This window comes from Lepidochelys kempii, chromosome 3, assembly GCF_965140285.1.
Source record: "Lepidochelys kempii isolate rLepKem1 chromosome 3, rLepKem1.hap1, whole genome shotgun sequence".
NCBI classification, from domain to species: domain Eukaryota; kingdom Metazoa; phylum Chordata; order Testudines; family Cheloniidae; genus Lepidochelys; species Lepidochelys kempii.
In genome coordinates, this window is record NC_136382.1 from 105,450,631 (window position 1) to 105,471,931 (window position 21,301).

General features: G+C 42.7%; 1 protein-coding gene across 4 annotated transcripts in view; it reads right to left on the minus strand.

Annotated features, from left to right (window-relative positions):
• The window catches only part of MAP3K5 (mitogen-activated protein kinase kinase kinase 5), a 156,532-nt gene that overhangs the window by 86,347 nt on the left and 48,884 nt on the right, over window positions 1-21,301 (minus strand). For 3 of the 4 annotated variants that reach the window (XM_073337413.2, XM_073337414.2, XM_073337410.2), the window contains exons 2-3: window positions 19,901-20,040; window positions 11,289-11,312 (exon numbers count right to left, since the gene is read on the minus strand). In XM_073337413.2, coding sequence (XP_073193514.1) covers window positions 11,289-11,312; window positions 19,901-20,040 — 164 coding nt within the window. The remainder of the gene's footprint in view (window positions 1-11,288; window positions 11,313-19,900; window positions 20,041-21,301) is intronic. The other variant, XM_073337411.2, reaches the window with a different exon arrangement.

A 21,301-nucleotide genomic window follows, 5' to 3' on the forward strand; every position in this document is an offset into this window, starting at 1 on the left:
GAACAGTGAATTGCAGGACCAGGGCCTTACAATATTTAATCAGCAGCAGTGGTGAGCAAAGTTTTGCAACCTAAGGGTGATGGGTCTTTATTGGGGTACCTGCATTCTGCTGCTGCTGCCTCCTCCTTGCCCCACCGAGAGGACACCGACCACCTGCAGCAGCACCTTCTGCCCTGGAACCACAACCCTAATCCCAGACCAGTGCAGAAGGGAGGCTCAGGGGTAGAGGGAGAAGGGGAGGAGTGTGCCAGACAGTAAGCCTGCCCTGCACTCACCCAGCAGCAATAGTTCCTGTCCCATGGGCTAGCTCCCCACTCTAGCCATTGTTACTTGGCACACAGGGTCACAGCGCCACTCAGGTTGGCCTGGCTGCCCCTCTGTCATGACGGAATGGCGGCCAGGCCAAATTTGAGCGAGTGGCATTGTGCATGGGGCTACAGTGCCATGTGATCCCTTGTGCCATGCTGAAATGCCTTGAGCAGGGAGTCACACCCAGCCCTGTGTGACAGGAGCCCCTGTTGTCAGGTGATAAGACATCACATATACACCTAAAGGTCACGGGAGGGGGGTATCACTGTCTTATTCCCCCTATTACCTCCACCACTGAGGAGCATCCAAGGAGTACAACGAGCAGAAGCCAAAATGGCTTTTATTCACCAGCGAGAAACAATGTAAGACACTGCACTGCAGTCATGGGTTGTGACTACACCTTGTGCTGACGTACCCGACCCATTGTTGATCTAGCTAGACTCAGGTACCGGGGAGCAGTGGAGCTTCACTGGAATCCTGGATAATTACTCAGGTGGCTGAAGCCTGAGCTGCCGCAGCTTCACTGCTACCAGTACAAGAGCTACAGTCGCACCCAGCGACTGCAGTGCAAACATACCCATAATGCTAATGGATGTACCCTCTTGGAAAGGTGGGGTGCTTTAGCCCAACCGCCATATGCACAAATGAAGAGAGGAAAAGAGGTTAGCCAGGTATAATGGTTAATCTTCCCTCCCTCGGCTCCAATTATGGGATAAGGAAAGGCAGCAACTGGCCTACAGCCAACACAGGAAGTGAAGGTACATCCTACTTCTAATTAACTGTCTTTTCTTAGGAGGAGTGTTAGGGAGACAGAACTAGCAGAAAGGCTTATGTGGCTGGCGATTTATTCTTAGGGTATTTTACTTCCTGATGCTTATTCAGAAAATTAAAAAAAAAACAAAACTGTGACTAGCTTGTGGGGAAGATTTTGAGAGCTCTGGGACATTGTCAAGAGGAGTTCTTAAATAAAAAACAACATTGGAAAAGGATGTTTTTCAGCTTTTGAAACCCACAAGACTCAAAAGCTCATTCTGGTATGATTCTTGGATCACCTCCAGAAACAGAATACTAACCCCTTCATAACCTTACAAACAGGAAAGCTGCTCTTTCTTTAGTGTATCTGAGTGCTTTTCATTCATTTTTGATCAACAGTTCTTGAGAACCCAATCCTGAATTTACTTTTTTGCACGAATATAATTTTGAATGGAATAATAAAGCAAGCAAACTTACAGTCTCACACATTTTTTCCTGTTAAAACACAAACAAAAAAAAAGCAACTGCTCAACTTGCACTGCCTGAAATGAAATATAAATTTACTTTCTGGCCCTCAAGAAAGAAGCAAGCAAAGAACACAGAAAATTGTTAGACCTGAAGAAGAGCTCTGTGTAAGCTTGAAAGCTTCTCTCTATCACCAACAGAAGTTGGTCCAATAAAAGATATTGCCTTGTCACCCGCCTTGTCACTACTGACATGAATACGACAAAAAGCCCAGTTCTCAATTACACAAGTGCCCCTTCTTTGCCACTCTGGCATTGTAAAGGAGCCTTTAAAGTGGGTAGAAGTGGCACCCCGACAATACAATTGGACAAAAACTCCATTTTCCAATCAGAGAGACAAGGTGGGTGAGGTAAAATCTTTTATTAGACCAGCTTCTGTTGGTGAGAGAGACAAGCTTGTGAGCATACACAGAGCTCTTCTTCTGGGAAGCTTTCCAATCAGCTCTTTTTAGAATCCCATCATTAGTGTAGTCAGTGGGACTACACACATACAAAGATATGCACATGCATAAATGCTTTGCTGGACTCGGGCCAAAATTTTCAGCACCTTGCAGAATCAGGCCTCTTATTTAGAGATTATCCATATTGCAGTAAAACAGGGTGTATTTCATCAAACCAGTCAGATTAATTAGAAAATGGAATCTCTAAGAGGAGTCAGTAATATGTGAGCAAATGTTTATTGCCTAGTGACTAAACAAGTGATTCATTTTTACAAGTGTTTTAAGTGATATATTTTTATAATATCCTTTCACTCACTGAAATAGCTCACTGCCTATTACTAAACTACCTTCAAGGCTTATTCTCTGAGCATTTTTCAGATTAAACCTAGTACCTAGAACTATGAAAACTATCAGAAGACTTTGTGTTGCTCACAGCTAGAAGTGTCTGTATCCAACACTCCTTTTTGTCTTGCTTTTTCATCCCTTTAAAAAAAATTTAAAAAAAGCCCCTACTCTGTTTCTTTTAAGATACAATAAAAGTTCTTAGTATTTACTTTAATTACATTCTGAACATTAGAAGTAGGAAAGCAAATCTACATTCCTTTAGTTATTCACATCATTTATAAAGCCCCTTTATCCTCCACACAGGTTATTCCTGAACAGAGGGAATGGAAGCTCGGTACAATCTGATTCAGAGATGATCATGTCGTCTGATGTGATTGAAAGCACCTCATGCAATGTGGGCACTACCATGCTCTAAATAAATAAATAAATAAATGGTTTATTCAGCATGCTGTGTGTCAGTGTAGGAATTGACATTCTAGGGAAGGGGTTAGAGGTTCCTCCCAACAAACCCACAAATTTAGGAGGATTCACTCCAGGCAAGAGGCAACTGTGCAGTTGCCTCAACCAGTGTCTCCCAACCTCTCTAGGTCCCTGATCCTCTTGACAGCATAACTTCTATAGGGATCCCCTAACTATCACTATCTCCAGGATCCCACCTGAGGAAAGGGGGAATCTGCACAGGAGGAGGAGTCTTCATTAAATTGCAATCCTTTGCCTTATGGGCTGAGAGAATCTGCTAGTGCACAGCCAACCAGCACAGCCAGAACCCCTCAAATCTAGCTTTTTATTTTCATTATCTGAGGGAAAAGTTGCCAACAGTCTTGATGCTAGGAAATACTCTTCCTATGGGTTCTCACATTATGATTCACGTCAGCTTTCTGCAATTCTCCTGCTGGCTCTCTTGAGGCATAGTTATGATTATTTTAGCATTTTTGATGTAAATTTGTCAAAGACGGCAGCTCTCTGACTACACATGGTGCTGTCTGTAACAGATGGCATAACCCTAAAACAAGTTATTAAACCTGTTTTCCCAGAGAATTTTCAGTAATCAAATCAACTTTCCATGTGTTGATGTTACAATGAATACAAATACACAGTATGGGCGTTTCTACTCCCACTGAAGCGAATGGGAGCTTCGCTATTGACTTGAAAGGGGACAGAATTGGACCCAAGACTTAAAGAGCAGGGCACATTAAAGATATCAGGAATGACCTATAAATCATGTCCCACTTTCATTCGGTGTCCAGATTTAAAGGTACATTCTCACCTTGCATCACATGTGAAATGATCACTGTGCATTTCATATGTGGACTAAGGGAAGAATAAGACCCTTAGTCTTTTTCAGCCTTTGTGTGCCACAAGTCCGTATAGAAGGACTCGGTCTCTGATTTTGATGGTCTCCATTACAGATTTCCTCATAAAAGTGTCCTAGATTCTTCCAAGGAGAACCCAGGTAACAGATAAATCGGTCATGAACTCAAAATATGAAAGAGTCAGCAAGGTTTACTGATCTAAATTCACTTTACGGAACAAATCAAAAATATCCTACTGTATTTACCTAAGATTACACCTTTCCCTTCCTTCCCTTACACTCCCTTACACACGCCCTGTCTCTCTTTATATATATATAATAGGTAGTGCGACCCACTCTGTTTGTTTATTTTTGAATTATATATATAAAATTAAACAAACAAACAGAGCGGGTCGCACTACCTATTATTTAGGTTACCAACCCTTCCTGTCACAATATCCTATTTTCAGGTGTTTATAACGTTGCCCATCTTTAGCCATTTGTGATGAAATTGGGCAGCCTGGGTGGGATCTAGCCCCAGCTGTTTGAGATAGAGAGAGAGAGAGATATTTTGAAAACCGCAGCTAACAGTTGAGTTGTCCCCAAGGATAAGGCAAAGCTGTTGTTTTGAAGTGTTAATGTTCTGGTGCCCCCAAACCTTGTAGCAGGGGCTTGAAATTTGGTAGGGAGTGGGCCCTTTCATTGGGGATGTGTCTGTTGCTGCTCCAGTGGGGGAAAAAACACCCACATTTGGCCAAATTATAAGCCTTTGAAAAAAAATCGCAATTCACTCATGCTCAGGAGAGACTTCTTAGAAGATTCCATCCCCACTGAGCAGGGTTGAGCCTCTCACAGCTACGAGCACTGAGCAGACTGCATGCACCATCCCCACAGAGCAACTGAGCATGCTCCCTCCAAGTTCAGTTACTTGCACAGTGTGGACCTGCTCTGGGGAGAAATCAGGGTTATGTAGTGAAGGAGACTGTTGTCTTTAGGACTCCTGCCTCATTTGTTGCAGAAGACGGAAGGTGTTTAGTGAATGAGATGAGGATTGCAGGAAGAGAAAGGGCAGTCTTATGAGTAAGGCAGCTGAATGCCACCCGGGCGCAGAACTGGATTCTACCCCTGCCTCTGCCATAGAGTTCCAATGTGATGCTAAGCAAGGCACTTAAACCAACCTTTCCACAGATGGTCACTAATTGTGTGTTCCTCAGTTTCTGGATGCCTGATTTGAGACCCTGGGGTTTGATGTGCAGAGAGCTGAACACTCTCAGCTCCAACTGAAATCAACGGGAGCTGTGCTCTGAACATGTAAAGTGCTAAGTACTCTGAAGAATCAGGTCCTACATGTCTCAGACTGGGCACCCGAAATCAGCAGATACTTTTGACCTTAATCTTTGTGGCTCAGCTCCCTATCTGTAACACGGGATGACAGCACTCCCACATCTCACAGGTTTCTGAATCACTTACATGCTAAAGTTATAAGCACCACAGAAAAGCCCACGAGGAAATTCATGACTCTGTTGTAAGAGCAGAGTTAGAGTGGTGTGCAGTAAATAATTCATTGAACAATGAGGAGAAAAAATATTTAACAGTTGCTCATTAAGTGAGCACTGAGGCTATAGTATTTTATATACCACCGGACTTGCTACCACTGACCACCTGCTCGCCTCTCCTAGCACAATGGGGCCTCAATATATTGATCATGGCCTATGGCACGACAGTAGCACGTCTATTATAAATAAGATAATCATAATAATACGGTGTGTTGTCATTAAAAATGCAATAAATTATCCACAGTTAGCACCGTGTGGTATCTGCACTACCACATGAACACTCCTTTACTTCAGTGGTTCTCAACTGTGATCCACTGTTTGTTCAAGGAAAGCCCCTGGCGCGCTGGGCCAGTTTGTTTACCTGCCGCGTCTGCAGGTTCAGGCCAATGGGAGCTGCTGGAAGTGGCGCAGGCCGAGGGATGTGCTGGCCGCCCTTCCCGCAGGCCCCATTCGCCTGGAGCAGCGAACCGCTGCCAGTGGGAGCCACGATCGGCCGAACCTGCGGACGCGGCAGGTAAAACAAATCAGACCGGCGCGCCAGGGGCTTTCCCTGAACAAACAGTGGACCACAGTTGAGAACCACTGCTTTACTTAGATACCTCAGCATCAAACCACCCGCCTCACAGGAAAACCTGCAGCAAGGAACTGTAATGGAGGCTGACTTTGTGAGCTAACTCTCATAGGCTTCCCTCCAAGATCATTCGGTCAGACATAAGTTGCAGAACTGGTGGGGGCTGCCCATGCCTTGGCCAACCACTTTTTGGCCTGCCACAGCCCAGACCAGCTCAGAGATGGCAATACAGTGGCATCAGTGTCAAGAAGGGGGCAGGGTAGGATGTTGCAAGGGGAGAGCCCTGCCTGCATGCTATACTGAGAGCCAACAGGCTGGAGCAGGCAGCCAGGTCAGCCCCACAGGACTGGAGCTGCTGTGAATGAGAGTGGGGCAGGCTCAACAACTTTAAATGGTGCACCGTCGCCCCTGGTTTCAGGGGATAGGTGTAGATTACAGAAGTTTTTCCTTGCCACCGTGTGGAAGACACCATGGGGGCAGCCCCCAAACCCATTCTACAGTCAGGTTCACCAACCTGAGGCCCCAAACCTCCTCAGCCACAATGGGTCTCTGGCATGCCCCACGCCAGATCCCTCACGCCAGGGCTCCATTGGAGCAGCACTGCCAGGGCTTCCTAAGAAATGCCTCAGGACAAGCCTTAAATGGAGACTCTGCCGTCAGAGAGGAGCTGTGGAAAAATATTACAGTCACAAACTATATAACACTTCCACTCATAGCTCCCAGGAGCCAGACGGGAAAAATATACATCCCTCTAGCCGACCCTGGCCTTCCTATTCCCTAACCCTCCCCCATGTGGATACCCTGAACCTGCCTTTTACGGGGTCCAGTAGAAGGGAGTAACACTGCCGCAGAGGTGGTTACCCTCCTTTTGTGTTAGACGCTATTCTCCTCTCCATCCTGCACTGATCTTAGAGGTGATCAGTCTACCAATTATTTTCCATTTTCATATACCTATGGAAACTGCTGAGATTATTTATTGCTCCAATATAGTGTAAGGAGGAGGCTTAAAATGTATGGGATGCTCAATGATTCTTTTCTTTATCAAGGAGCTATTTCATGAGTTTTGGTAATACTGGTAATATTGGAAATACTGGTAATATTTTTAGAAATACTGTACCACTAAGTAAACATTTACATAGCTTAAGCTTTGTTTGACTCAAAACATCCACATCACATCCCCATTAACTTTTATTTCAGTTCTAATTGGAATATGTGAAAAGTCACTTGTATTGCCATTAACCTGAACTGCAGCTATTTGTCCCAATAAGTAACATGTAAGCCACAGAGGATTGAATTAAATAGAAATTGACCGGCTAGCATAAGCAAAGTGCATCCATACAACACAGCTGTTATGCCAATATTTTTTTAAAAATAACATTCCTTTTCACAAGAACTTTTAGAATGGCTCCGCTGGCTACCTTTTTGACCTCAAAAACTATGCTTAAACGCATAAACATCAAACCACCTATGTTTCTAAGGTTATTGCAATACACAGAATAAATACTTTTGTTGTTTTCAGACTTTATCCACTGGATTACTATAAAATCACATTGTAACAGGAAATGATCGTTTGCTGTTATCTTCCCCTACTCTGCCCACAAAAATTTTGCTGTAGTTTAACCTACCGGTATAATATTAGCTATTACTCTGAAGGAGAATATCATGTTGCAACAAAAACCAAAACAGCTGGCAATGAATTTTTGTAGGAAGACAAAGTTCAAAAGAAACAAACACCAATTACTTATGACACACACACATACACACACCCCTATTTTGCAACTCATTTAACCCCTTGGTGACAAGGGATCCTGATTGTTGGAAATATATGTATGTTATATAAACACCGCTCACTAGCGTTTCAGGGAATGGAAACATTTTTTCAGATAACTATTCATATGTTTCAATTCAATGCCTAATAGAAGATCTTTTATAGAACTACAACTTACAAGATCATGTGACATAATAGTGTTCCCTGAAGGACATACTACTTTTCACTATATAGCCAGCAGGTTTAAAACAAACAAAAGGAAGTACTTCATCACACAATGCACAGTCAATCTGTGGAATTCAATGCCAGGGGATGGTGTGAAGGCCAAAACTATAACTGGGTTCAAAAAAGAATTAGATAACTTCATGGAGGATAGGTGCATCAATGGCTAACAGCCAGTATGGTCAGGCATGCAAACTCATGCTCTGGGTGGCCCTAGCCTCTGAAAATGGGAGTAGCAACAGGGGATGGATCACTCAATAATTGTCTTGCTCCATTCATTACCTGTGAAGCATCTGGCATTGTATGACTGTTCTTATGTTCACTGATTTTCCTTTCTCTAATTTATTTTTTAGTTCAGTCTCAAAACACTGTACAAACACTGAATTAAACAGACCTCACAGACCCTATCAGGCAAGAATTATACCCACTTTATAGCCAGGGAAACGGAGGCACAAATAAATTAAGGGAAAGATTTTCAAAGACACAAATGGGAGTTAGGTGTTTAACTCCCACTGACAGTAAACAGAAGCTGGGCACCTAATTGCCCTTTGGAAATCCCTCTCCAAGTGACTTGTCAAGGTCACATAATAAATCATTGGAGGAGTTGTGAAGAAAACCCAGATCTGCTGACACTCTCCTCTGTTCTAAGCACTAGGGTTTGCTTCCTCACAAAAAAGAGGTTTCTAAGCACACCCAGATAACATCAATAATCCTCTAAGGACACATTTTATATAGAATTTATAGAAACTGGGGTTTTTTAAAGCCAGATGATAAGTCCACCATTCTCCCTTCCAATTTAGATGTAAAATAGAAAATCTCTTAATCAGAGTAGTAATGTCAAGTTAACAACCCTCTTACTGAGTCTCAGCAACTGTTGTATAAACATATTAACAGGCAATGTTTCCACATTAATCTACTCTATGTGATACTGCCTGCTCATTTCCTGATAGCAGGGTTTCCTCCATTTGCCTTTTCATATCAAGGACAATCAGCCCTTTACCAAAATGTTTGCCTTTAAAAACATTCTTGCAAAAAGTAAGTACTGCAAGCTAATTCACAGCAGAAGTAGCATTGCTCTCAAGCCTTTCCTTATTTTTAAAGGCCTAAATGATCATTTAGTCTGTTTTTACCTCTGGAAGATGTGGGAGGATCTTTTTGTTGCAGTTATGTCATCAATTCTCAGAATGTCTGCACAAGCACTTTTACAAGAAGTTAAAAGAAAGAATTTTTACCTGTCATTCTTTTCAATTTCTTAGCAGAAAATGATCAGAAAGTCTACCACTACTTTAAGTTCAGTTTTAGGGCCAAATTCTGCACTGATTTCTCCAAGTCCTCTTAGAAACCATGCCATTTGTCTTAGATAAATTTATTTAGCTATCTAAAAAGTTATCTCAGTGTTTGCAGTTGTCAGCAACTGATATAAATAAAAGTATTTCTATGGTAAATACAGGAAAATATGAGGGAAGATTGCAACTACTGAGTTTATCCATCATCTGAGGTAAAATTGGCAAATTCCTAAGAAAGCCTGCTCAAGTAAACATGATGGAATGGGTATAAACGAAGAGAGTTTTGGACAATATTTTTATGCCAACACTGTTATAAAAATTAATGGCCTAAAACCTGGCTATCCCCTCAGGCTCCCAGGGCAGTCTGTCTATAACATAAGGAAAGGAAGATTTACAGGGCAATTTAGTTGGTGTTGGTCCTGCTTTGAACAGGGGATTGGACTAGATGACCTCCTGAGGTCTCTTCCAACCCTAATCTTCTATGAATTCCAAAAAATGAATGGATACTGAACTGCAGAAGTGTATAGAGCTTCAATGGCTGGCAGCCACAGAGCCAGAATATCAGATGAACAGCACATCTCCAGCACTCTCAATTCCCAGTCATTTCAATGGAAGTCACAGGAGATCCATACCACAGGCCCTCATTTTGTAAAACCTTCTGCAGCCTCCTCACCTTGTTTCTAGAACAATCTCACCAGATTTCCCTTCCCCATTCAGGGAACTAATACTGCACCCAAATACCCAGAGAAAAACACAGTTCATTAACCAAAATTTCCTGTCTGATTTACCCCTTTCACTGACAGTTCTCCACCGTTACTTATCATCCATTTACATTCCAGTGATGACAATGGAATGCAAGGATCCACTGGAAACATTCAGCAGCAAATCAAACTGTTAATTAATTTTAAACATATAAAGAATTTCGTATTGTAAAATTAGCATATGATCATTCTGTCTTGTTGCCCATACTAACTGTTGTCCACCTACTACACGCATTATTCACCTGCCAATGGCACCTGGCAAGTAAGTCTGCTCACTGATTTGTACTGAGTAATATTAGTTTGATCAGACCTGGTCCACCCATGCCTGTTAGGTCTGTGCTGATGTATGCACAGCAGCAGAGGACAATTTTTTACTCTGCAGCAGCAGACCCAGACAGTGTCAATGCTGTTGCAGGGAGCCAGCAGGAGCCAACAGTCAGTGCAAAGTGCTCTGTAATTGTATCCAGTGGCGTATTAACGCCTAGGCCAACAAGACCTAGGCCTAGGGCAGCAAATTTATAATAGCAGCCAGAGGCTGCTTCCCCCGGTGCCAGTTTGTGCCCTCCGCCCCTGGCCCCACCCCAACTCCACCCCTTCCCCGCCCCCTCCCTGTCCCTATTGGTCCCCTTCCCCAAATCCCCGCCCTGGCCCCACCTCCTCGCCTGAGCGCGCCGTGTTCGCCCCCTTCCCCGCTCCTTCACGAAGCTGTTTCGCGCACAAGCACTGGCAGGGAGCAGGGAGAAGCAGGACCCGGTGGCGCGCTCAGGGGAGGAGGCAGAGCAGAGGTGAGCTGGAGCAGGGAGCTGCTGGGAGGGGGCGGCAATTATTTCTGGGCCTAGGAGCGGCAAAATCATTAATCTGCCACTGATTGTATCGTATCTTTCCTGTGAAAAGAGGGAGTGGAAGTCCCAGCCTCTGCACAGGAATATGCATAGCAAGTGGATGGGAGCTGGGTGAGTTTGAGTATGCATGTATGCCAGAGAGACAGACAGACACACAATGCTTGCGGTACCATATACATACTGCATACAGTTTTTACAAGCAGGAGGACAACACTGCATGTGTTTAAAACAGTTCTGGGGAAGAAAGCTAGAAGATAGGAAGAAGAAATTAGAGGGAAGAGACAGAGAAGAGAGAACAAAACCATAGTGTCAAAGAAAAGGGGGGGAGGGGGTGTAAAAGAAAAATAGGAGAGACTGAAAGGAAAACACTATTGAAGGGTAGAGAAAAGGTAATGGGGTGAGCATGCTACCTAGCAACAGGTTTATGAAATGATGTGTACAGTTTGCTGCTAAGAGTGCAAACATTCAGAACTGTAGTTCAACAGCGATGTGAAATAACTATAATGGGAAACACAGGAGGATAATATTAAGTGATCCATGCAGGAAACAGGACAGTATAAGTAATGTTAAGTGGGACAGAAATCCAAATTTAATTTAAAATTAAAAATACTCCTACTTACATTATTCTTCTGGCAAATAATTTCCTGTAAAAATAAAAATGAATATTAAAAACAGAACTTGAACAACGTTTAGAAGATGTGTGTATTTAATACTGTTGGGCACCAATAAACATTTACAGAAGACCTGGGGGGTAGATGTGAATATTTTCATTCTGTCAAATTGCTGTAAATAATAAGCATTGGCTCTGCAGAGACATTAAGTATTTAGATATTAACAGATCACCGGAACTGTGAATTTCTCTTACATTTTCTTCATCAAAGTGCACACCAGTCGTCCTTGTCCCTGCCCTAAGGATGAATGCCATGCTAATTTGTGAGACATTTATACTCAACAGGTATCATTTCTACACCGTCTGTAAGAGAGACTGTAAAACTAGCGTAAATGGTATTTTAAATATTTTTACAATATTCCCGAACTGCACTATTAGCGTGAATAACTGAGAGCCAGTTTGGCCACTTACTGCTTGAGTGGCTTGAAATTTAATTTGTACTAATATATCTCAGGCAAGGGGTGTGTGAAAAATTCCTGGAGCAGACATGGTTTTGACACGGTAACCCACTATGGTTATATTCAGCGCTTCTTCCTGCACACCCCATTGATAGTCTGCTTGCAAAACCACTTTTGAAGCCTGATCCTGCTTCTATAGGAATTTTGGTATCCATTCCAGAGGAAGCAGAATTAGCAAATGGCCATCCAGCGTAGCAGTCTACACATGCTTCACTGGGTAGCACTGAGCTTATTCATCTCCACACTAAAAATAGAGCAGGTGTCAAACCAATGGTCTTTACATCTCAGGCCTGCACATATAAAACAACTACACAGCAGCCATGTTTAGTGTTGTAAGGATTCGTCTCAGGCAGTTATTTACAATGGGGTCTGAAGTCAGGAATGGACTACCTGCACGTATATCCCACTACTTTACAGCTGCCAACTTGTCAGTTTATCCCCACCTGCCCTACGGCAGGATTTTATTTACTGTGTTTTGTTGATACTTGTTTGAGCTGCAAGTTGCAGGAGGCTTTCCCAAAATCTGGGTAATTATTTTTAAAATGTTACTGAATTCCTACCCCCATACTCAAAATTTAAATTTAAAAAATACCAAATTTAAAAATATGGGGAAAAGGAGGGAAGGAAACCATAATTATACAAAACCAAGTGCTCATACATCACCCCTCTTTTAACAGCTGACTGATGAAAATACAAGGGGGGCGCCTCTCACTGCATAGGAATCCCTCCTGAGCCACATACGCACTTCCATAGGTGTTTACCAAACCAGGAACCAAAGTAGCTAGGGAGTGGGGCTTTGCATTGTGAACAGGATTTCTCCTGCACACTACAGGAAACCCTGCTTTTTGTTTTTAAAAATAAATAAATAAAAAGCAGTAACAAGTCCTATCTAGCCAACTTAAGAAACATAAGGGCTTGTCTACAGAATGTATTAGTCCACACCAGAGGGATGTAAATTCTAGTGCGTCGCAGGCTAACTGACCCATGTGGACGCTGCTGGCATTCACTGAAAGCTCACTAGTGCGTATTAACACAGTACTGTTTGAAACTGCGCTATATTAACACGCACTAGGTAGATTTAGTGCATTCCAGCAGGGATGACATGGGCCATTTAGTGTGCAACACACGAGTGCACAGTAGAATTTACACCCCACTGGTGTGGGCTAATACACCATGTAGAGAAGTCCTAGCAGTACAAATAAACCTAGAGTAAATCATTAATCATTAAGTATTGTTATAAAACTTCAATAGGTTACCCAGTAGTGGAGCTAGGTTTTGAGCAGTGGTGGAGCTGCGGGGAGGGCAATGGGTCATTGGTGGTGACACCTTCATTTATACCTATTGGCTTGAAATGCACCACACATACACCTAAAGACTCCCACCACCATTAGTCGAGCCACTGAGGTTATCAATTATCAGGAGGTTTTGTAACTGCGTAGAGGCCTAAACCAGAGCCTACTGAAGTCAATGCAAAGATTCTGAGAGAGGAACCAAACCAGAACCTGATCTAAAATAGCTAAGAGATTTGTTGTACTCTTGCTAATTCCTATTAACATTATTGGGCCTGATTCAAAACCCACTGAAGTTAAGGGGAATCTTTCCATTGATTACCATGGGCTTTGGATCAGGCCCATTGAGGGGAATTTGGACACCCGTGGTCTAGTCTTATAAGCCTTATGCATGCTGAGCTCCCGCTGATTTCAATAAGAGTCCTGCACACGGAAGACTTGTGGGATCAGGCCCTTAAAACTATGAAGGGTGGAGTTTTCAAAAGTGCCTACTGGAGTTAGGTGTCCAATTCCCATGGAGAGTCAACAGCTTGGCATCTGACACCTTACAGTGCTTTTGAAATTTCCATCCTTACTGATTACTTATGCAGTACAGTGGACAATGAGGCCACAGTAAAAGGAGTAATAAAATTGAATTCAAATAGGTATTTTGTCATTAGATTTTTATTTTGAGGGCACAGACCAATACAGTCTTGTGTTGAAAAGAGAAAGAAAGAAATATGGGTAAACCACAGAAACTCACATGAAAGAGGCTGCTCCTAAGCAGAGCCTTCCTCAGCAGCGTACTCTGAAACTTGCATAGACGACAAATATTTCTCACTATCTATAAACTGAGAATTATATTTTAATTTAAATAAAACTTGTAATTAAAATGAGCATTTATGAAACTTTCTGGTAGCCACAAATTTGTTAGTACGTGACAGGTTATAAACATTGACTTCTCAGTGACTAAGTCATTTTCTGGGTAGTTTTAATAGTGATTTTGACAATCAGAAGAACACTATGCTCAAACAGAAAGTATAACAATAAGGTAGCTGTTATGTTTAATAATAAAGCAGGCTAGAAATTAGCTTAAAGAAGGCTGTGTTGTCCAGTGGGTTAACACAAGCAGAAAGTTCAAAATGCTAGTTTTATTCACAAATCCAATTCACAAATTCTGTCCCGCAGTTCAAACAATGGTGGTGTAAACAGCAGTGTGCACCAGAATGCTGTGCTGTATCTCCCCCCATAAGGGCACTGTGGGGATAAACATCAAGGTTCCTAGTTTGTGTTAACACAGTCCTCTTTAATGAGAGCTAGGAACCTTTTAGTTCATGCCTGCAGTGTCCAGACAGGGAAGTTACAGCAGAGCACTTGGATGTGTACTTCTATTCACACTCCTGTAGTCAGACATGACCTGTGTGAGAGGTTTGGGTAGCCTTGTCCAAGTTTACAGTGGCGTTCTGCACTGGTTGGATATGAAATATTGGTGTAGTTCCAAAACTCTGGTGGCAGTGAAGATTCAATAGAGGCAGTATTATTCCAACTATATCTTCTATACATATGCAGAAGTCCACGGTGGGTAAGGAGCCAACATAAATATATATTTTAAAAAATTCTAATGTAAGATCATTTCTGCAGAAGTTTTAATCGCATGGGTGTTCAAGCAGTATTTGTAGTACAGAAGTAATGCAGTGTGTTGAAGGGAAGAATATGGTAGTTTAGCATCACTACTTTCACCATGAAAGGAGTCATGCAAATCATTGTATGGTTCTATTTCTAGAGAAATTACTAGCACTACCTATGGTTTCATAATGTATAATATGTAAAATGAGACCTATTGAAACTCAAGAGCAATAAGGTGTTATACATACATTCACAAGTACTACAGTGACGATCCAAAGAGCTGAAAACGTGTTTTGGAGGGTGGAGCAGCAGAGTTTTCATTCTCTTTTATGTTAACTGGAGGAGAATATTTTCAGCTAAAACTTTGTTCCCCTTGTTCCTGCACACACAAATTGCATTCATGCAAAAATCCTTTTTGTTACTATTTTTTAACCTTTCCATACTTTATTATTGTAAAAAAAAAAAATCCATTTCTTTGGCATACATATGAAGTGGCTCCAGTATAACACTATGCAAATTTTGGAAGCAGACTGTAGTATTTTGAGTGGGTAGTGCTTATGAACTTACTAACAGGGGTACAGAAATTACTACAAAACACATCTGCTCTGTAACCATGATTGGGTCAACCAATATGGATTCTAAAGAGAAGAAAAAGCTACCAGTCTTGTCCAAAAAATCTTAGCAAAAATTGGAACCAATGGTATGTTTTCTTTTTGTGTGCATGTCACGCAGAGTGCGTGTAAGAGCTTCCAGAAATCTGTTTGATGGTACAGTTCCTTAGGGAGAAAATGACAAGCAAAACCCTCTGAGCTCTCCAACTGCATTCCCTAGTCTTCCTTTATTCCATCCAACCTTTTGAGCACAAGCTGAAACTAAAATAATTGTTGTCCAGATGTCCCTTCCTCTTCTTTTTAGCACTGTCAAAGAGAGAGAGACTGCATGAGAGCAGCAGGAGCAGACAGAGGTGTACAAACTGACAAAACCCTGAGACTGCTAAACAGTCCAACGGGCTAAGGTAGTGGGAGAAGGGGGAAGAGACTGAGTCATATGAAACTTAACTCATGAAGTAGGGCCTAACTGCAAATAACTTGACAAAAATAGAACCAAATACTACTCCAGCTAAAAGCAAGGAAAACTGAGCCTGCATGGTAATCAAAAGTATACACCCGAGCAGAAGGCAGCCCCACTCCCCATGCTGCTTCCCACAGCTGCCTCACATGCTTCTCTTCAGTAATTTTACTGTACTTACTTCTTTACATTCTGCGCCAAAAAATTCAAAATTCTGTGCACAATATCTTAAAATTCTGCAAATTTTATTTGTCAAATAAATGTGGAGGCTCCAGCATGGCATTGGGGAGAACAGGTCACTGGCTGCACAGAGGTGGGAGATCACTGTGCAGCTCCCACCCAGGACATGGACTCAGCGGTGAGGCTGCACCCAACCTTGACATAGCACAAGAACTAGGCCTGCCCCAGAAACACCCCAGGGCCCTGCCCCTCCATGGCAGGTGCACCAGGTGTGGGCAGGCAGGCTCAGCAAGGCAGGATTCAAGTGTGGAGGTGCTTAGTGGGGGGGATCCAGGTGTGGGTTGAAAGGGTTCTGCGTGAGGCAATCTGGATGCACAGGAGCTTGTTGGGGGGGTTCTGGGTGCAACAGTAATGGGACTCTGCAGCAGGATCCAGGTGAAGGTGGTTGGGGCTTAGCAGGGGGGTCTGGGTATGAGGGGGATAGAGCTCGTCAGGGGGCTCTGGGTGGCTCAGTGGGGAGGTCTAGATGTTGGGGGAGTGGGACTCAGTGGGGTGGGGATCCAGGTGCAGCTGGTTTTGGCTTGGTAGGGTGGGGATCCAGGTGTGGATGGCTTGTTGGGGTGGGTCCTGGGTGGGAGGAGGGGGGAGGCTCAGGGGAGAGTCTGGGCATGAAGGGGTCTGGATGCACGGGGCTTGGGCAGATGGAGGCGCAGCTCCCTGTACAGTGCTCTCTCCTCTTGATGCTGAGGAGTGATGAGAGCAGGAAGTGCGGTGGGGGTGGGGTGGAGGTTGCAGAGCTTCTTACAGCTGAAGGTGGGTCTGACATGGCCCCATAAGCCATGCAGGGGAAGAGGAAATCCCATCCTCCCCAGCCCAGCCAGAACTAGCAGCTGAGCCCAGCGCAGGGTAGGAGCCACCAACTGGGTCTTCCCCAATCCTGGCCCCTGCCCCACAGTGATTTACCTCTCTGCTGGCTGCCCTGGGCACCCGAAACCTACTGCTGGGGAGGGTCACATGACCGCTCTTGTGGCTTCCCTTTGCTTCCCTGTCAGAAAGTCATTTTTCTGCAGGAAAGTGAAGAACTCTGCAGGGAACATAAATTCTGTGCATGCACAGTGGTGCAGAATTCCCCCAGGAGTGTAATTTCTACAACTGGACAGGAGCAACTGTTTTCCCCCCCATCAGGACTGAGCGGAAGAATGCTCTTCCAGAGCCAGTCTCACTCTCCAACCACACCACACCCCTCCTCTCTTGCTTATGTATCAGGATACAAAGCTGGAGCATAGGGCAGCCATCAGAAACATGCATATGCTGTAGAAATGTGTACAAGATTCATACATATAAGTCAGCTCTATCATGGACCGTTAAGAACTATCCACTAGCAAAACTGTCCACTAACAACAGTGTAACCCAGCGTGCCCTGTTTACATAGAATGGGAGTCTGTTAGGGCTCTCAGCTCAAACACTTGGTTTTTAGCTGAAACCATACAGACTCATGACTTCAGCTCTAGAAGTTCTTCGGGTCAATCTCCAGTGCTGGCCAACAGCACTATTCTTCAACGAAAAAACTTTGAAAACAGACTCCAATTTGCAAATTGGATACAATTAACTTAGGCTTGAATAGAGACTGGGAGTAGTTGAGTCATTATACAAAGTAAATGTATTTCCCCTTGTTTATTCCTCCCCACACTGTTCCTCAGACATTCTTGTTAACTCCTGGAAATGTGCTGGAAATGGCCCACCTTGATTATCACTTCAAAAGGTTTGCACTCCCCCCACCCCACTCTCCTGCTGTTAATAGCTCATCTTAAGTGATCACTCTCCTTACAATGTGTATGATAAACACCCATTTTTTCATGGTCTCTGTGTATATAAATCTCCTCACTGTATTTTCCACTTTATGCACCGATGAAGTGAGCTGTAGCTCACGAAAGCTTATGCTCAAATAAATTGGTTAGTCTCTAAGGTGCCACAAGTACTCCTTTTCTTTTTACAAATAAAGTGTTAGGTTTGTTTCTGATTTAACTGGATTTCCCTCAAGCTTTTACTTATTACTTATATGCCTTGCAAAGTTGCTACACAAAAACACTGTGGTTGGTTTTGTTGGTTTGTTTTTGACAAAAAGTAGGAAAACAATTCCTGTATTATATGGAGCATTTTCCTCTGACATCCTCTGTTGGCATTTTTGCCTTAGAGGGTGTGACAGAATGCTGAGAATCAGCAGCTGAACTAACACTCTCCGGTCACTGTTTAACCAATCAGGTCCCCAGCAGGACCTGATTAAGGAGAAGAGTTCCTGATTACATATCAGATTGGAGCTGAGCAGCTAATGAGCCCATTAACAAGGAGACTGGAGAAAAGAGCACAGGAAGGAAGTGAAAGTGGGGAGAAGCAGAAGAGAGAGAAAGGCTAATAGGGCCTGACAAAAGGGAAGTTCTCTGGAAGGAGACATCTTTTCTCCCCCGACCTTTGGAGACGGGGTAGTAAAACTAGAGGACATGGTAAATACTGTGACTACACTAGCAGGTAAAAGGTGATGGAGTGAAATACTGTAAATAATGCACAGTATCTACATGAGAGACGATCTCTGAGCTGTTTGTGCAAAGCATAGAGGATGGGAACAGTGGGTGTCCCATCACATAGAGGAAATGATTAGTCCCTGACATGAAAGAGTAACAAATAGCAAGCAATAATGTCCAGTGCTACAAGCTTCAGACGTTATATCCAACAAGACTTCACTATGTCAGTCCACCACACGATGGTTTTCCACTACAAGTCTCAATTCTAGTTAATATGACATGCACTAAGAGGTCTCCAATGACTGTGTGCATGGCCTGGAAGTTTCCATTCTTAACAAGGGCCATTGGAAGGAATCTTCCTTTGGTCACTGGGACCAAGTCCAGAGGTAAATCTGTACTATTGTGATTTGCTTTTTCATCTGGCTCAGCAGCAGGCAAATTGCCCCATCTTAGACTTTCATAGGCCTGCTTACCAATGTTTAATTTACACCCACTTCCTTATGATCTCTGACTTGGGTCCAAGGCTTCTGCAAGCCTGCAAAGACAGGTACTAATCTCAATTTCCATTTTTAAATTAGCCTTTGGGAAATTTTTGGAGCTTCACTCTCTGCCCAAACAGCTCTGCATCAGGCTTATCGGTGATGTCTCATGTGAAGTAATGGAAGTAATGCCTTTATTTTCTGTACATTGCATCTTTAAATTTATAAGAACTTGTGTGGAGGCAGCTGTCATGTTGTTTCCAGACTTCCTAATACAGAGTGGACATACCCACTGCACTCTCAAAGATATTTTACTTTTTTAATTGGCTGTTTTCCTTAATCTACAAGGAAAGTGCACACGGTTGCACTCTGTGTTTGGCAAGATAGAATATGGAAATCAGGATGTGCTTCATAGGTTCACAGACTTTAAGACCAGAAGGGACCACTGTGATCATCCAGTCTGACTTCCTCCAAAATGCAGGCCATAGAACCTCACCCAGTAATCCCTGCATCAAACCGATAATTTGTGATAATCTAAATTGGACATCCCAAATTGATTTAATGACTCCAAGTGATGGAGAATCTACCACATTACTAGATAAAATTGCTCCATTGGTTAATTACCCTTACTGTTAAAAATCTGCTCTTTATTTTTCGTCTAAATTCGTCTAGCTTTAGCTTCCAATCTTTGGATACTGTTATGCATTTTTCTACTACATTAAAGAGTAACTGACTATTAGAAATCTCTTCCCCATGTAGGTACTTGTTGACCATGATAAAGTCACCTCCTAATCTTTTCTTGGATAAACTAAACAGACTGAGCTTCTTCAGCCTGACACTGTTTTCCAAACTTCTAATCATTTGCGTAGCTCTTTTCAGAGCTCTTAAATGGTCTCTGCATTATCATCAGTAATCTGAGTCTATGTTTAGAGATATGCAAGTGTTAAACGTTTTCTTGAGTTACCTTCAACGACTGCAGGGAGTCTGCATTTGTATCACAGTAGAGGATAATGTTGTTGGCCATACTGAAGCTCTCTCTGACTCCCAAATGGTAGAACAAGGAAGGCTGACGGAAAGCATCACTCATCTCCACCACTGCAATATCTGCAAAAAACCAGTAAAAGAATAACTGTAAGTCATGCAGTTCCGAAAGGGGAGTACCTAAGCTCTTCTCCTCCACCAGTTGTTGTTTGACAGAGTCTGCATTTTAAAGACGGAAATAAAGAACAGGAGGGTTTCCCCCTTTTTAGATATCACAGCTGAATTTTCAGTGCATAACCAGCAGGAAGTGGTTTCTCTTTACAGCATTTTTTTTTTTAAAGAAAGCAGAACTTCATTTCACTAACTAGAAAAGGATAGAATGTCACTGAACAGGAGATAACGGAAAAGCTCATTTTGAGTCTTGCACGAGCACATGATCTATTTGCCTATCCTATACATGATGATTTAGGATTGTGGAAAAAACTAATGATATTTTAACTTGTACATAAAAATACACAAAATGTATTTACTCTGGGAAAGATGTACAAAAAAATTGCACTGTATCAGTCTCGTTGCATGATAAAAGGTAAACCCACAAGCTCTACATTTGAAATTCTACAGACCAATCTACCTTTAAAATTCAGTGCAGAAGGAAGTAAAAGACAAGAGACACAAAGTGATACATATTTATTTTGATTTATGGAAGAAGAGGGAGGAATCCCAAATCCCTACGTACCCCAACACAAATTACAATGTAAACATAGACCTTGACCCAGCCAACAGGTCTGTGCATGCAGAACTCTGCTCACATGAACAAAGTAAAACACATGGGTAAGTGCTTGTAGAATGCGGGCCGCAGTCCTTCCAGGCACTTGTGACCCAAATCAAGCGCACAAAAATAAATGAAGTGCCTAAGCTGATGCATCCCCAGCTTCACTTTTCCGAACTTTTCGCAATGCCATGACCAAACAAAAATCAACCACACAAATCATTAATTGCAGCTCACATTTATGAGGATGTTTATTAAACCAAGAACTGTAGCTCTCTTTTCCTGCAATACCCTTGTGGAGTCAAAAATCCACTATGTTAAGAGAACTGACTCATCTCTGCTTCTCACGCACACACCATCTGCCTCTTGCATCAACCTCACTTCCTCCTCGAGTCAGCCAAAATATATGTATTTTAAAGAAAAAAAAGGAGTCAGATGGGTTATGTAAACTATTGGCTGTTATCAAGAATCTGCTTTCCTTTCAACCTCAACGATTACCTGGGAGAGGTTTTCTTTTAGAAGCTTCAAATGTTTTGTTTTCTTTGAGTGAATGGGATTGAAAGCAATTCTCTATTTACATTTTCTTTCAATTATATTCTATTACAGCAAAGAAGA